General features: G+C 36.2%; 1 protein-coding gene across 2 annotated transcripts in view; it reads left to right on the plus strand.

The window, feature by feature from the left end:
* Positions 1-18,661, plus strand: part of LOC148952311 (uncharacterized) — a 391,162-nt gene that overhangs the window by 67,549 nt on the left and 304,952 nt on the right. For both annotated transcript variants that reach the window (XM_089088921.1, XM_089088922.1), the window contains exon 2: positions 2,042-2,257. In XM_089088921.1, coding sequence (XP_088945047.1) covers positions 2,149-2,257 — 109 coding nt within the window. In that variant the 5' untranslated portion in view covers positions 2,042-2,148. The remainder of the gene's footprint in view (positions 1-2,041; positions 2,258-18,661) is intronic.

An 18,661-nucleotide genomic window follows, 5' to 3' on the forward strand; every position in this document is an offset into this window, starting at 1 on the left:
TCGTTCTCTTTATTCGCTTAAAATTTCATTAAAAAAAAAATCATGTGTTTTGTGTTTTTTTTATGGCTTAAAGCTGGGCATAATACGAACAGGTAAACACAACAACCGATAAAAAATAAAGTGGGTTTATTAGGCTTCCTTTTTAGACATTCTGACATTCTCTTTTTTCTTTTTGATTTAAGTCGTAGCTTTCTTTTTATAGTAATTCATTTGAGACGTCATTTCTACTATCTACTCCTTAGATTTTTCTGAGACGGTATTCTTGTGAAAGATGTCTAATTTACATTCCTGACTTCGTCCACTAAGAGCGTTTCTGTCTTACCTTGATAAAAGTAATTTAGAAAAAAAAATAACTCGGAAAGTCAAGTATTCTTATATATTTACAACACTAGCGGACAAATTTATCTTCTGTAATTCAATGGTCTGTAGACTAATATAATTCTGAGAACATAGTTAGAGACCAACGCTAAAGAAAAGTAAGAAACAGCATCCTTGAAAATCCGGGAACCACGTTTATTTTTATGCAAAACTGTTCATTCATCAGTAGACTATTTTGCACACCGGAAATAGATACATAAAGTGGCTTATATATGGTCAATAGTAGCTTCCAGTAACATTAGATAAGAACATTGTTTCATAAAACATAGAAAAAAATATTACTCAGTAACTTAGTCCGCAGTTTATTATTGAGTCAACCTATCCAAGAAATAAATTTTCTGACCCTATGGATGGATGTTAACACTGGGCAATGCCCATCCTCAAACTTCTTCTGAAGTTGCAGAGTCTTATAAACGTTTTATGTGATGCAAAATTTCAGTTTAATACATTCTTTAAGCCCATCCAAAACATGCCAATATTTTAAAGCACACCCAAAACATGTCCCTCTTCACTAAATGCATTGTTGACGTTTGTGCCAGAATTAACCCTGAGTTCAGTGAGCTCATTGGAATTGATTTTTTTAAATTTTTTAGGGTTCAATAGGCTATTGCAATAATTGAACATTAGACAAAAGCACTTATTAAGGCACATTGCAATTAATATTTGCTTTTTGTGCTGCTTAGCTCAATCACATGCAATTTATCGAATTACAGCTACAAAATCTTTGGTATTTTTATCAGATATTTTCGATGACCACGCTGCCTTTCTATGACGTACAACTAGCAGTTCGAATAGAGATAAATCCTTTTATTTGACAATGAAAAACATCGACGCAAAACTCTGAAAATATTTCGGTCATATTTACAATGACCGTCATCAGCAGATCTGCTGACGACAGTCACTGCATATGTGATCAAAATATTTTCTTGTCATCGTTCTTGTCATGATTTTTTTGTCATCATTTTTCACTGTCTAATAAAATAATTTATTTCTATTTGAACTGTTATTTATACGGTATTTTCATTTATCAGCATAAGCTAACAATATTTTTGGTTAGTTTCAAAGGTTCTGTGGTTTTGCGAGATTTTTTTCGATTTGTTTTCCAAGAAAAAAATTGTTGCATCGTTTTTTCAATAAATACAAAAAATATTCCTGATCCACAAATCTATAATACTAGCTGTTTCATTTCTGTAAACTACATGGCTGAAATAAGAACAGTAACATGAGTTATGCATGAGTTGCTTCAGAAAAAAAAATCTTCTGAAGGGCTCTTCTTAGCACAAGCTCTAGCAATATTTTTTCACATTTGCATTGTTAATGGCAGCTTACAATGCATTTTCGATTAAAAGGACTGTTTCTTAAAACACTATTTTGAACTTGATAATTTCAGGTGATAGTGAAGTAGGTTGGTGACAGAGTACACTATGGACTTACTTTCAGGTCATCTGAAAACTAGAACAGAATAGAGCCAAATAGGTAGATAAAGCACGTTTGCTATTTTGCTATCTGGGAGTACCTTTAAAATTCAAGTAAAGCTCAATGGTCATCTCAGTTCCTCATTGGAGATCAAGTGAAAGGTTTATTTTCTTTTTTTTTTTTTCTTTTGCCCTGACCATTTTTAAAACAGATGTTCCTGTATTTTTCTTAACCGTCATCTTTACAGGACGTTCCTCGTATCTCACACTATGACAGAATTACTGCCGAAAATATTGAGGAACTCAACTTTAAGTGTTTCCTGAAGTTAGAAGTTCTGGACTTAATTAGTGAAATATGGTTTTAAAAAATTGTCGATTGTTGACACAAGCTGATGAACTGAAACTGTTGCTATTGACGCTCGCGTTTTTTACTCTGTCTAATGGTTCCATGTTGACTCCAATAGGTAAGTTATTAAATCCATTGCTACGCTGAAAAACATAAGAAATAGTATACAAAAATAATTTAGTAAAAACAACAAAGCAATAAATTTTTGTGAAATCTTAATTTTAGTTCTTTGATCTTTGTCGATGGTATTAGCCCAAGTATTGAAACTGAAAGAAATAGCCTATATTGTATATCAGCTGAACCTGGGATATATTAACTTAGAATCCACGGGGGCACCAATTACCGGAAATTTAGACCACGGAATATATTTTCCAGAATCTGGTAGGGGTGGAACCTTTTTTTAAAATAAAATACCAGAAAGGGTAGCTTTCAAAATCTTAGGAGTTAAACAGCGTAGACGGGGAGCAATTTTCTCCCCTGGTCCCTCTCCCAATTGACGACTCCTGAATCCGTTTAGTCGAAGATTTTTTCATTAATTGTCAAGAAATAAGAAAGAAAAATTATAAGTAAAGATAACAGAAATCTCTTATCTTACAAATGCAATATAGCTGTTATGGCAAAGTCAAGGGCAGTGTAAAAGAAAGAGTATTGCGATATAACGCAAAATAAATGGGCGGGGAATCAGGCAAAGGAAAATTTAAGGGGCAGATGCAAACATCCAAGAGGTTACAAATAGTAAAATTAATTCAGTAATTTCAGTTGACTTCAAAACACGTATATTGGGCAACCTTTAACTTGAGTAGTTACCACATTGATTTCCATGGGCGTGAACGACGTGATTGTATTTCAGGAAGAAGCAAAATATACACAAGCATTTAGTGCAAGGGTGTCTAACCTTTGTGACTAGACCAAACTAGGAGAAAAATAATATCACTTTTACATGTACACTACCTGAGAAGCGAATGCAATCAAAATACTTCCCCGAGCTGTAAAAATTAGATTTTTGGTTATAATTTTTTTGTAGTTTTAAACCCCTATGCCTTCCCAAGGCCAGAACATAATTTGCACTTTACTGAATAAAATAAAAATAAATATGCACTGTCTGTTTAATATACATTTACTGATATTTAGTCATCAAAATGTTAAAATTATTTGATTTATTAAAGTTATAAAAGTAAAAACATTTATATTTTTTTCAGTAAAGCGCAAATTTTGTTCCGGCCTTGGGAAGGCATAGGGGTTTTGAGCCCATCTTATGTTAATTTCTTCTCGTTTTGAGTTTGACTCGGTTATTTATTGTAATTTCTGTTCGTTTTGGGTTTCATTTATTTATCGATGCTGATTTGTGGTAGTTTCACGCTTGGTAGATTATTTGATTTTATTTTTGCTCATTTTTTGTTTAATGGAGTTCTTTACTTTTCTTTGAAAAGCTTATTTTGTGGAAAAAGTTTTTTAAATTAATCTCCTATAAAAGTCTTTCTAATTCCTCTTTGAAAAAAGGATGAGATTGTTTCACGTGCTGTGACATTGCTCATTTTTTGTTAACCTCAGTACGTACAATCTACTCAAATACGCTTATTTGATGCCATAAACCACAGTTTATATAATTAGGCAGTAAGTTTACCGCAGATGATTTCTGGCTCTTCATTCTCGGTGCGAACAAAAAGCTCTTCCCCCTTATTTATGCATTAGCGGGTTAGTGGGTATGCGTCAATCAATGAGAAATGGTTAGAAATTTCATTATTCGTCATTGAGAAAGCAGAAAAAAACTTGGTGAGCCGGCCAAGTGGTTTGCAACTGTCCCATCTAACAGGTATGACTTAATTTATATACAAATTATGACTTAATATATTATTTATATTCAGTGGACTCAACTGATTGGCCTATTTAGGATTTTATAAAAAAGGGGGCGGGGGGTTGATGAAATTTGTGAAAATAAGGAATTTTCTTTCTTCTAATAACTGGTGGAATAGGTGTGATGGTTTCAGGGGCAGATCCAGGTTTTTTAGGGGGGGTGCAAAATAGGTTGATCTGATAAACTTACGTTAGGACCAAGTTTAATTATGGCACCATTATGTTAATTAAGAAAACTACACTACTTCATGCTACGGTCGGGGGGGCACCCCACGCCCCCCCCCCCTGTGGATCCACCACTGGATGGTTTATCTTTATTTTTCACGCCGTGATATTTATTTTCTCAGATTATAGTTCCTGTGAAACTTGAAAAAGGCTAATTACCTGTTTTGGCGGAAGCCGAGATAAGACTAGTTTCGTTTTCAATCCATGTTTTCGTATGAACTGGGCAGACCTTTTCTGAACTTTAAAAAACTAACATTTTTATTTGAAAATCTTTGCACTGTGTGAATATAGATAGCGATAAGGGTTCCTGATGAAGAACAATTTTAGGACTTGAGTTCTAATTATTGGTTGCTGTGGTAAAGGTTGCCACAATAGCCCTATCCAAGAAAATACCAAACGTCTGTTAAGAAGTGGTTTTCGTAAAATTCTTAGGGAGTTTTCAGAAAAGCTTATAACTTGCAGCCCTTCCCCCGGGAACAGTGGGGGATTCAGGTATCCTCAAAGACATATTAATTAGATTTTCGACTATGCTAAACAAAATGGCTATCTCAAAATTTTGATTGGGTGACTTCTGGGAAAAAATGAGCATGGGAGGGGGTGAAGTTGCCCTCCAATTTTTTTGGTCACTTAAAAAGGGCACTAGAGCTTCTAATTTACGTTCGAATGAGCCCTCTAACGATATTCTAGGACCACTGGATCGATATGATCACCCCTGGGGAAATAAAACAACAAAAAACACGCATCCGTGATCTTTCTTCTGGAAAAATAAAGCAAAATTCCACATTTTTGCAGATAGGAGCTTGAAACCTCTATAGTAGGGTTCTCTGATACGCTGAATCTGATGTTGTGATTTTCATTAAAGTTCTATGACCATTAGGGGTTGTTTCCCCCTTTTTTCTAAAATAAGGCAAATTTTCTCAGGCACTTAATTTTTGATAGGTATAAGTTTCATCATTTCTGATGAAACTTATATATTTAAAATCAGCATAAAAATCTGATTCTTCTGATGTATCTATTGGTATCAAAATTCCGTTTTTTAGAGTTTCGGTTACTATTGAGCCGGGTCGCTCCTTACTTACAGTTCGTTACTACGAACTGTTTGATATACAGAAAATATTTTTGAGGGAAAGTTCCTGCGGGGGAGACGATTTTCCACAGGCAGAATTTTCTCTGGAGGAGAAGGTTCGGGGGGGGGGGATTTTTCAGGGGAATTTTACATGGCGGAGGGAAGGGAATTTCTTGGCATGATTGGAAAATTAATTGGAAATTAAATAAGAACAGTTTTGATTCAACTGAAAGTAGGGAGCAACATTAAAACTTAAAAATGAACAGAAATTATTTTGTAAGCGAGGGGGATGCTCTTTCCTCAACCGTCGCTCTTTACGCTTAAATTTGACTTTTTGTCATAGTTCTTTAAAAAGACTGCTCACACACAAGGGCCTTCAAATTTGAATGAAATGTATTTTGAAAGAACTTTTAAGACTTTAGCGTAAAGGGCGAGGGTTGAGGAAGGGGAAGCCCCCTCGTATACGGAATAATTTCTGTTCGATTTAAATTTTAATGCTGTTCCTTACTTTCAGTTGAATTTTTTTTTCTTTATTGGATAATTTTATGAAATACGAAGCAAATCAGTTTAGTTAAACGAAGCTTTAAAATGAATTTCAGAAACATTTCTCCGCAATAGGAAGGGAGGTATCACTCTTACTTACTTACATTTTACTTAAAGCTCTTGCTCGGCAGCGTCGCCAGCGTAGAGGGAACCAGTCGTCAGCGCCGTCAGTCTTCTCCAGAGTGGTCGGTTCAGGGCGAGGGTTGTCGCTTCAGCCGGGTTGATGTTTCTGGAGGCGAGCCGATCACCGATAACGTCCGCCCATCTGGTGCGTGGTCTTCCCCTAGGACGCCTCCAGCCGTTTGCAGCTGGGTCGAAATTGAAGATGAGCCGGGCGGGTGTTTGGGCAGGCAGACGGAGCAGATGACCGTACCAACGCAGCGAGCGAGACTCAAGCTGCTCGGACAGGGGTGGAAGTTTGAAGGACCTGAGGATTTCCAAATTTCGTACCTGTCGGACCATCGGGAGCGTTCGATTTTTCGGTGGTGTTTCGTCTGGGTTGCATCTATCTTCAGCGTTTCTGTCTTATTCAGCGACCAAGTCTCGGCAGAATAGAGCATAACGCTGGCAATCGAAGCAGAATATATTCGTGCTTTGGTGAGACGGCTGATCTGGGGTTTATGGAAGACTGTTTTTAGAAGGCGACCGAAGACAGAGTTTGCTTTTGCCGCTCTTGCTGATATTTCGGCATCTAGGATGCCGTTTGAGCAGACAATTGAACCAAGGTAGGTAAACTGCTTAACTACCTCTACAGTTTGGCCAAAAATTTCCACAGATGACAGGGGGTTGGACGGCGTTTTCTCAACGGGCATTATCTTGGTCTTCGACCAATTTATTTTCAGACCGAGTTTCTCAGCGGCAGAGGCCAGTGTTTCCAGTGTAGTTTTGAGGTCACTAATGTAAATACTCAAAGAACTTTTTTTCAGGCTTAGTCTAAATGAAGGGAGATAAGAGATTAACTCCTATCCCACCTTCCATGCCCCTTCTATATTTATCTGGAGGCCCATGAAAATTTAGGATATACCGGCATTGAAATGCGATCTTTAAGATATCTGCCTCCCCCTGCCTACACAATAAACCACCACCCCTACTTATTATGCGCAATTATGCACATAATTTCATGAAATATAAAGTGAATCAAGCATTAAGATAAATATACATATTAACCATTCATTGTGTATGGACTATGTAACCTTTCAGGAAGGAATGTGTCTCCATACGGAACTACTTTGTCTGCAACTCGGATCCTCAATGTATATAGTTCTTTTATACTTTAAATTGATCAGCTATTTCAGAATTTCCAATCAATAGCAACTTGTTCCTCTTTGGGGGAAAACGGCACTTTGCTGCCCCAAAATGGGAGAGATCACCACTTTCCCGTGGCCCAATATTTTTGGTCACTTAAAAAGGGCACCAGAAGTCTTTATTTTCGCTCAAATGAGCCCTATCCCAATCTTCTAAGACAATCAGCTAAATGTAATCTTCCATAGGGGAAAAAAATTAACACGTATCCATGATCTTTCTTCTAGGAAAGAGAGAAAAAAAAATATGCAAAATTCAACATTTTTGTAGATTGTAGTTTGAAACCTCTGCCATAGGGTTCCCTACTATGGTAAATTTAATGGTGTGATTTTGATTCAGATTACTTGCTCTTTTGGGGGTGTTTCGCCTTTTTGAAAAACCACATAAATATTCTTAGGTTCTTAGCTTTTAATGAGTAAAACTAAACTTAATGAATTTCATATATTCGGAATCAGCATAAAAAAAAACAATTCTTTTCATGCTTTAATTGCTATCAAAATCACGTTTTAGAGTTTCAGTTGCTATTGGCCCGAGTCGCTCCTTATTTACACTTCGTTACCACGAACGGTTTGAAGATACTGAAACCTTTTTTTTCTGCTTTTCAGCATCCAACTTGTGTTTGTCAATTACTCAGTCGTTCCAGTCATTTAGGCTAGACTTTTCACGTACTGCTTTTTTAGCATTTTAATTGATTTCACGCAATCATTTGATAAAGGCTAAGCCGTTTGTCAGAGTTTTCAAAGTCTTAGGGGTTCGTTGTGTGGTCTGGTTGTTCTTGGCATTCCTTGTTTATTTTGAATCACTCTCCTTGCTAATCGTTAAAGTAGGTCTTGCTGTTAGTAAAAATAAGCCCGGACAGATGATCGGGAAGCTAAGTGCTTTGGCTTGTTTAGCACTTTTCTGGCTCCATCTTAACTTTATTGGACATCTTATGCAATTAAAATGATGTGTAAGAGGCTGGAGATGGAAAAAAAAGGTTTCTCTATGATTCAATTTAGAATAAAAATTTTTACTTCCTGTGTTTTAGTGTTCTTGAACCAAAAGGTATGTATTCCAAAGTGAGTTTTGAACAATCAAGAAGGTATTTTGAAAAGAATTATTAGGCAGGGGAAATATCCTTTCTTTTATGTATATCTTTAGTGTTTCGTGGCTTACTCACAAATTATTTAATAATTACAAAACTATATGACATACTTAAGAAATGCTGCAGAACTTCAGAAAAGAACATTAGCCCATGAAAAAAGAAACCTGTGGTTTATAGGCAAAACCTAGAAAAATATATGAAATCAGGACATTTTGAGTGGAATGTACCATAGCCCCCTTCTCCCTTTGTATGTTGATGAGTCAGCCCTTAATTGTTTTCTTATATCATCTATTTTTCGGCCTCTGGATCTGCTTTCGGTTATCATAGAAATCATGGATTTTATCAAAATTGTTTTTTTTTCTTACAGGTGGATGTAAAATAGAATTTATTCTGCTTTGTTTTTTTTTTAATAGAGAGAATTAATCTGTCGGGAAAATAACGAAAATCCATATATGATTAAGGGTTAGCTCTTAAGTTCTGAGTAGCATATGTGACTAAAATAAGCATAAAAATCAAAAGACAAAAATCAAGAAAATATATAGATACAAAAGTTAACGTGAACAAAAATATATGGAGTTGTATAATTATTAAAATCGTACTAAACCTGACGGAAACATAAACTATGTTCAGAAGAAGATGTAAGGAAATAAAAACAATTAGAACATGTAATTTCTCCCTACAACCACCCTAAAAAAAATACAACCCTGATCTGGATAGTAACTAGCCACCATAAATGGCATAACGCACTTTTCTAGTCTAGGACCAATTATTGGGACCCTGGACGTGAAAAGAAACTTCCAATCGTGATGAAGATGTTATTGGTATCCTAACATCATCAGCTTGTCTAATATTATGACAATGAGCTACGTTACCCGATACAAAAATATTACCAAAACACATTCCAACAATATTAGTAGTAAGCGCCCAATTACCACTGCCCGTGATTGCGTAATATGCCTTACCAGGGCCATTTGCCTATTACAATGAACTCTACATGGCTTGGCAGACAGGTTTTCTATTATGACACCCATTTTTGGAGGTCAAACAGAGAGAGTGGTGGTCACACTAACTTGATTAGTAGTTGGATTCGGATATAAGGAGTAATTTTCATTGTATTTCATATTAGTAAGAGAATTGAATTCAGAGAGAGAGAATAGTTTATTTGAGAGGATATTAGTGGAGAAAAAATGAGTGGTGCATTTACACTATTGGAGATTAATGATGGAACTAACAGCAGCAGCAACGATATACGAGTACCCAATGTAGCTGTGGAAATAACCTCTGGCTGTAGACTATGTCTTGAATGGGACATTATGTATGCGAGATACGTGATATCACTAAGCAAGTTTAAGCAGGAGGAGCAACTATGTTTTGCTGGAAAAGTGAATATTCTCCATAGAAATGAACTTCGGTCAGCATTAGATGTCCTATCGAAATATATTGATGAGAACAAAATGCATCAGTGAATATTATTATTGTAATTATGTTCAATAAAAATGTTTCTAAATCAATGGTATTTTTTTCTTTCTATAGTAGAATAGTGTATATTTTTTAGAGTACAAAAATAAATTCTGATTAGTCTGAAGTTGGTTGTGAGAGAGTTAGGACTCTAAAAAATGGATAGATTCGAGAAAGAGCGAATCATGAGGAATCTAGTTCTTATGGACAAAAGTTTGATTCTAGATGAGGATTTTTTAGAGTTGTCTATTCAAAGGAAGATGTTTTCTCGGGGAATGCTTGTTGATATAATGAAAACTGATTCTCCATCATTAGACTATTGTATGAAGCTTCTACATCGTGGTCCACATGCATTTACACAATTTATTGATATATTGATCACGACACGGCAAAATGATATTGCGGATATGCTTTTAAACATTAGTTTTGAAATTTAGGACTTTTTTCATGAGAAAGATGGTGCTCAAGTATGATTTACTCCTCTCTTTCTCTCTATCACAGACAATTTTTGTTGCTGCTAGCTCAGTTTCATTGTGTTAGTGAGAGTTTCAACACATGAAAAAATGTTCCATACATGTCAGTTATGCATGTAATCACATGGTAGTTTGTCATCATCATGTGAAAATTGTACAGCTGCCGAGGAGCATTATGGAACGAGTGGATAGTGCGCTCCGTTAGAATTACATAGAGTGTATATAGCGCTAATAATAGGTGGTCACTTCTTTCAGGAAGAGATGTGTGACTCTCCTTTTCTAGACCACATATGAACCAATTGTCACTTTGATAAATGTAATCCGTGGGAGAATACATATTCCGGTATGATTGGAAAGAATCATAACCGTGATTTTAGTTTATTGCTACGAGATTGGTATCGTCGTGGTTTTAGATTGTTCTGGGAGGAGGAACCGGGTCAACGATTCAACTGTTGGAACAACAAAAGAATATGGTTTCTACGTCATCGTTGTGAAGACACTGGGTGTTATGATTATAAGCCCTTTGATTTTTATTTGGCAGTGACGGAATGTGATTCAAAACTTGAGGACACTGTTGGTGAAATTGCTTCAAATAAGTAAATTGAAACACGTGAATTCTATAGAATGAATGCGAATAGTATCTTTGACTACACAATGAGTTATGACAAGGGCGAAGTTAAACTCTACTGTAGAAAATGTGACACTGACATTGCAGAACATCAGGATCAATATACTGTGAATTCAGATAATCTACCTGCACTAGTTGTTGTCGACAAATACCTAGTAGTGGATGAAATCTAGAGTAGAAAAGTCGTTTTTATCATGTATATAATTTTTTTTTATTAATAAACAATTTCACATAAATCTTTATAACATTTTATTCTCAGGGCACTAAAATCAATATTAAATACACTTGCAAGTATATTCTCCACTAGAAAGTCGTTCAATCGAGGTAAGTCAACGTAGATGTCGAGAAACTGCTTGTAAGTGTAGCCACGACATCTGAACATAAAAAAGAGTAGTGCATGAAAGCCACATGTCTTAGTCGTTAAATCCTTCACTCTTCGTCGATTTTGAATAACGGTTTTCCCCCTGCTTTCAATAAAGTTGCTCATGTATGGAGGGTAGAATTTATACGATATACCAAGAGGATAAAAAAATTCAATATTCTTCGCTGTTTGAAAGATGCATAGCCAATGACCGGTCTTCAAAATCGACGGACTGCTATTAACAATGATTAGGGTGTTGTTAACACTTGGAATTTTATCAATGAAGTCCGAAGATATGCAATAGGAGTTGTACCGGGGCATGTATGGATCCATACTAAATACGTTGATTATTTGGTTTGTGTTCATGGTGCTAGGTCTAGTAGAACACTGCCGTCAGGCATGATTTCGCAATAGGTTTCAAATTGACTCAGTGATATTAGCGTGATACTCTCGGTCAGAGCATTGGCAAATGCACACTCTAAACGAACATTCCCTGTTTTTACTATGCTCATATCCTGTGTACCAGACAAGTCCAATATAATAACCCCAAAATTTTTTTAAAAAATCGAATCGCTTAATCCAATTTCAGATAGTTGAGATTCATGATCTAGGGAACGCACAGTCAACTCATAGAGAGTTTTATAGGATGTTTTGTCGAATCATAGAGAGTACAGTGGAATACCATTCACTTTGCACACAAGGCTAGATAGACCAAAAAAATTAAAATCGTGGGGGGATTCAGTCCAGGATCCAACGGCACTGCCACTTTTCACAAATACCAAAGCCAATTTTGATGGGATTTCTCCATTGATAAATGATGAATCGCTATAGCTACGAGAGCCGGTGGCAATATGACGTTGATTGGACAAGAAGTTTAATGTTGATGCCATTGGCTCTTAGGTTTTCAATTGCCAATGCAAAACAGCTCATAACCTGTTGTTTTTGGACGTGGAGAATTGACGATGTGATAATAACATTTGCATCGGGTGCTGCAGGAAGTGTTTTTCTCAAAATGAAATTTGATGGGGCCATCTGTAACTTTATGTCAATCTTGACATTGAGGGGTAGCCATTGGGATATATTGAATATCTCATGATTTAATTTTCCAACTAGATGATACTCCTGGGTCACTGCAGTAGTCAACTTACCGTCAGTATCAACACCTGACCGATATTCATAGCCTAATGATTGTCCTCTCAACTCCTTGTAAGCTTTTTGTGTCATCATCATAAATTGTATGTAGCTTGCATAGTTTGATAAATTATTGCTAGTGCTCACCAATGTTCAATTAATAAATACATTAATTTGTTTGAATAGGTTGTGTAGAATACAGTTTTCATAGGAGAGACCATCGCCGGCATTTGGAGTCGTATTATCTGACTTTTTCTTCTCCAAAACATTTAAATCAATAAATGTTGACGACAAATCAATGAAGTAGTCTTCATTGGAAAATATTTGAAAGTGTATATTTTACAAAAGGGGTTGTTGGGAGTAAAGCTGCTCATAGTAGCCATACTTCACACTGATATCAACATTTTCAGCATTGAATAGATTCAATGAGGAACTAATTGATGGATATGATTCCTAGTGGGTGAGATAAGTCATCTTAAGAGAAGATATCTATCTTTGATCTGACAATCTTTTTCTTTTTTTTCTTGTGCCTATTGGGCTTCCTCGTTTTAGTCCGCAAAGTCCTTGCTGATGTCCTTTTCTTCCTACCTGGGCGTATACGGATGAGTGAATGATGTGAATGCATCCTTTTCAATCCCTCCCCATTTTGTCGAGATTTTAGTTGCTCACCAACGGCTCTTGCTGAAGATCTAATATTTTCTTAACACTCTCCTTGAAATTCCTGCCCGACCCCCAATCCTGTAGTGTTGAGGCAGCAAAGTTTGATGCAGCAGGTACAAGATATTTTATGGCAAGGGGTAGTCCATAACGAAATAGCCTAGCAAACCAGCAACCAAGAACATAGCCAGGCATTGTAGTATGCCCCTTGTAGTTGTCCAATCCATTGCCTATTTGACGTGGACTCAAAGCACCAACATAACAATCGATATCGGGACAGACAAATGGAATTCTCCTATTGTTCATTTTAGGTGATCGTGCTGTCGTTAACAATGGGTCGAAAATGACATGTAATCACTGCTAGGCCTTTTGTTATTGCTAGAGGATCAACCAATTCACTTCTTAGTGTTAACTGACAGAATTCCAAATACGAAGTGTTTACAGGAACATACTGAAGATGCTTTATATTATAGTGATGAACAAGTTCATGAGTTGTTTTTCGTTCAATAACAAGTAGGAGGGGGATATTTTAATTACCGACTCTCGATGTTTCAACAAAGGATGCATAGAGAAATATGCAAGAGTCAGAGGCAAAACCAGGTGGATAATCAGAAGATATAACTTGAACTCTCCTATCAGGGGTGTCATCATTTTCCACATTCATCATATTCGGTCTAAAGCAAAAATCGTCCCTTAGATTAGGATCCAGAATAACAGTTATAGCGGAAATATGTGAGCTCATTAATATTCTGTCTTGTTTTAAATACTAATTGACATATAATGTATCATTCCTACGACATGAGATTTTTCTATTGATTGTACGACAAAAATCTCCCATATTGTCCTATTAAATGTATTTCAAATTGGCATGTGGATATTCATTATATTTAAGTGCTTCAACCCATTCATAGTCGACATAGAGTGTCCAATCGAATGGTATGACTTTAATATCATACACACGATCTTTTTTCAGGATGTCATAGGTATTTTTGAGAATACAGTCGACAAGAGCCACTTCATATGCACCGTCAAATTTGATGGCAGGGGAGAGTTTTGTCCAAAAAACACTTGTCGTATTCAAGTCATTTTAGAGAGGATCTGAAACGTTGGACATAAATGTTACATAGAAATCATTGGGCATTGTCAATATCTTCAACGCCGATCCAAGAATCAAAATCAGAGTTGTATCCTAGCCATCGAACAAGCAAATGTGTCTTGCCCCTGCGAGTACGTCCCTTTAATATCTTTTCAATTTGATAGATTTCAATACCATTTTTAACTTTTTTTAGTTCATAGTCATAAAAGCCGCCGAGAATCTCTTCATCTTTGGTATCACGCAGGCGATAAGTTATGGGTTTAGTGTGTACAATTTTTGCCACTTTAAAAAGTTCTGTGGGCCAAAAGTAAGTCCCCTTTTGAGAAAAATTTGTTGTTCTATTAAATCGAACGCTATCACCAACATTCAATTTGTTTGTCATCTTCTTCTTCTTGAAAGCCGACGATTCACTGGAATACTGTTTAGAAAAAGTGTCAATTATATCATGTTCAGAATGATGAACTTCCGTTGGCACAGAGTTGGACAATGATTGATGAGGTCGCTGATTATAAATCAACATGATTTTATCAAGATCACGAATAAAATCCGATGTATTTTTCAATGAACAATATCTTGATATTAAAAGCCGAAGACTTCTTATCAATCGTTCGGCCAATGCAGCCTTTATAGGACTGTGACTATAATAGAGCAGTGTACTATATTTCTCTAGTACTTTTGCAACATGGGGATTAACAAATTCACTACCGCAATCGGTTTGAATTTCTTTATACGAATCCTGTTGGAGAATACTTTCAATTGCCTGAGCAACTTCAACACCTCTCTTTGATCGCAATGGAATTGCATATGCATAGTGACTATAAACACTGATTGCAAGTAGAATGTACTTGTACGGTGTATTGTGACGTCTTTGAAGCTCATCTAGAGTCAGGAGATCTGCTTGCATTATATGCAGTGGGTAAAAGGCTTTAGTTTTTCGATATTGATTGGCACGAAGTCTATAATTTCTATGCAGAGTGTAACTTGATTCATTTTGTAGATAGTCTTGTACACTGTTAGTGTGAACACCAGTGACTTTGGAAAGAGTGGTGGGGGAACTTAAACTCCCCGCCTCACCAATATTTTCATAAACACCTTTCAGAACTTCAACCATTTTGAACGTAAACACTTTGTGTAACGACCACTACTCTTTTGTATACGGGCCCTTGGTGGTGGTGGTGGTGGTGATATTGACTTGATACTTTTTCACTTTTGTCTAGCTATCAGTGGTGTGCTAGTATTTTCCGAAATTGATTTAAAATCTTCTTCTTCAAGTTAATTTTTTAATGGTGTCAATGATCTTGTTGTTGGTGATGATGATGACGATGATGCATGTTCATTTCATTTTTTTCGAATTTGTTTATTGCCAATAAGACTTTTGGGGAAGTTTAATGTATTTAGAAAGTTGTATAGATGAGTGTCAAATGATAATGGTCCTTTACGATTTGTAACCATATCATAGATTAAATCAAGTAGATTATAGCTCTTGCCCTGAATTATAATCCCTTTTCCATTGCTCTCAACTTGAATGTGACCACTTTCCAAGAGATAGGCTAGGAGTCGTGTTACTTTTTCACGATATGAGTGGGGCATTAGATTTCTAATTTTCATTACAATTGAATCGAATTCCTCCTTCTTCAATTGTGTTCCAGAAGCAGAACGCTGAGGAGATGATTTTTTTTTGGGATGAGCAGCAGCAGCAGCAGTGGACATTGAGTAAGTAGGTCTGTGCATATTAACTTGGCGATTTGCGTCTCGAAGTAAAAGCAGTTTTTATCATCATCTATACTTCAGGTGTAGTTAAATGTAATCCGATTATTTTAAATAAGTTCCTCAGGTTAGAGAGCAAGCCCGATTGTAGTCAAGTTCTATATTATTGTCAATCTCACTCTCTCTTAGAGAAAAATTTCTACATGACCTGCAATTAATGACGGTAAAAGTGTGAAAAGCTACCGCCCGCTTGAAGAAGACGTTTCCTTTTGAAAATTTTTACTTTCTTTTTAGAGGCCAATGTATGTACAATGGAACGATGTTGCTCTTCCTGTTGATTAACTACTTCTGGCAGTTGAACATTACCCTCGGTCAAATTTAAACAAAGTTTGGATATTAGATTAATGAAATCGTTGTCAATACCGTGTTTGAGTATTGCTTTCCTGAGCGGAGGTTTTGAAGTGCTTAGAACTGAAAACAAATGTCTATTTTCATGTAGTTTCTTCAGTGTCATGATAGCAACTAATAGGTCTTTTTAGTGTTCACGGGGAGATATACTGTAATTTCATTGTCAAAAATATCTGTGACTACACGTAGATCCTCGGGTGTATTTTGATTAAGATCCAATAGGATGTAGCCGTAGGGTTTATTAGTTGCCTGATTGTATGCTGAGAGCAGAAATTTGGGGGCTCCCGGATAGATTTGTTTATTGAGAGTTATTAGCAAGCTAGAATCACGAACAACTCTGTAGATGATATAGTAGGTACAGTTCAATGCAAGTGTTCGCATACATTTGCTCTGATGAAAAAGATTGTGTAGAACCAGAGTAACGGAAATCTGTTCATGATGAGAGCGAACAGTGAACAGTTGTAGTATTTCCTGGGACCATTGTTCAATAGATTCAGCCAGATCGTCAATGATAAAACAAGAGTTTTGTTCAATAATGTTGAAAAAATCAAGTCCCTGTATGAATTGTATCTGCACCAACCCCGTGGTGGCAGCAATTACTTTTATTTTATCATATGACTCCTGCCAAATACTATAGCAATAGTAGATTTTTTTCGGCTTTTCCACAAACATTTTATCGCAATTTTTAATTATTTTAGTTAATAGTGTTGTTTTGCCCGACATTGACGGTCCAAACAGAAACGATCCGAATGGTGTTTTAAATTGATACATGTTCCCTTCAACAGTTCACCTGGACAACTAACTGTAGACTATGGCTGTCTAATGACTAAATAATTTCCCTATTACTACTACTCCGTTCAAGAATAATGACAAGAAGAAGAAGAAGAATAAGAATATTTTCTTTTATTATATACATAAAAAAGGTAAAAATACTTTTTAAAAAAATACTACATTTAAAAATACAAATTAAAAAATAATAAAAAAAAAATACACCTTTTTAATTTATTTATAATAAAAAAATACAACATTTACATAAGCACTAGAAAAAAAAATACTTAAATAAATACACTTTTTTTTTTATTTATAAAAAAATACAACATTTATTGGAATAATGCACTTGAAATATCACTTTTATTTACAGCATTTTAAATTTTGGGGTCCCCCCTCCCCCCGGGGGGTGGCCACTGCGGCGGCCGGGGGCAGGAAGCGCCGGGTACCGGGGGCCCGCTGCGGCGGGCCCGGGCGGGGGCTGGCTTTAAATACTGGAAATTGATCTGCCTTTCACACACACACACACACACACACACACACACATTGTAAATTTATTGTGATAAAGAAAAAAAAAGAATAAAAAAAACAAAAACAAATCACCCAAAAAAAATCCCTCCCACCCAATTTATACTTTTTTTTTTAGTGAATTTAAGTTAATTTTTCTAGACCGAGTTGTTTTCTGTACTCTGTACATTAAAATCGGTATGAAATTAAAAAAATCCCGTGTGATAGTAACTTCAAACCAAACACAAGTACATATACTTTTTATGATACGGCAGACATGGCGTTTTTCTCAACTCTAACTGTGTAGTTTTTAAATTGTAAAGAGCGAATCGCAATGACTTTCGCCCTTGGCACCAAACTACGTTCCACACAGTTTCCATATACACACATGTCGAAATTATTTTTTACAAAGTGTGTAGGTACCCCCTTGCAAACTTGTTTGATATCCTTGCCGTGCGTTTCCACACAGTATACCTTCGGACCAGGAAACACACCACTGGATATCAGATCGCTACCCGTTTCAGATTTTAACATTCACAATTGATTTGGGGCCTGGAATTTCACTAGCTCTGGGTAGAGGGATTCGTCCCAGGTAGTGTAGTCCATTCGTGAGCTAATGTACTCGCCATTTTCCAAATCATTCAATAGATTTTCAGTTTTGACTTTTAACAGGAGTGAATCAGTGTCCCCGTAGTACACTTGAACTTGTCCCTCAATCGGCCACTGTACCTTGCATACATTATAATAAAATGACAACTTGAGTTTCTTGGATATTTCGGTTATTGCACTTCCGCCTGCAATATTTTTATTTAATACAATGTTTCTTTTCTTGCGATGTAGGAGCACCATTTTGGAGTCTATGATTGTGAACGATGTGAAGTTTGGATCCGCAATGATTCGAGCACAATCTTTGGGGTTGGTTACAATGTCACGTCGACTTCTGTGTCGTACGCTCTCGCACATTTTACCGAAGGCTGAGTTCAAGATGAGTTTATAGACTTCTTTTTCAACCTTCGTTTTTGCTTGTGAACGCTTACTGACAAAGGTGTCAATAAACGTTTTCATGTAAGGCTTTTGATCAAATTGGAGGGCTCTATGAATCTTTGTGACCTTTAAACTATTGGACACCATCCATTTCAATAGCACATGATGTAAAACGATATTCTGTTTCGGGTTGAGGTCGGCAATTAGTTTTTGTTTTGAAGGTACCCACTGCATACTCCCATCCTCTACTAAAGATAAATTGTAGGGGCT

The sequence above is a fragment of the Artemia sp. Qi Xiang Cuo genome, chromosome 5 (genome assembly GCF_049724085.1).
Source record: "Artemia sp. Qi Xiang Cuo chromosome 5, ASM4972408v1, whole genome shotgun sequence".
Lineage (NCBI taxonomy): Eukaryota > Metazoa > Arthropoda > Branchiopoda > Anostraca > Artemiidae > Artemia > Artemia sp. Qi Xiang Cuo.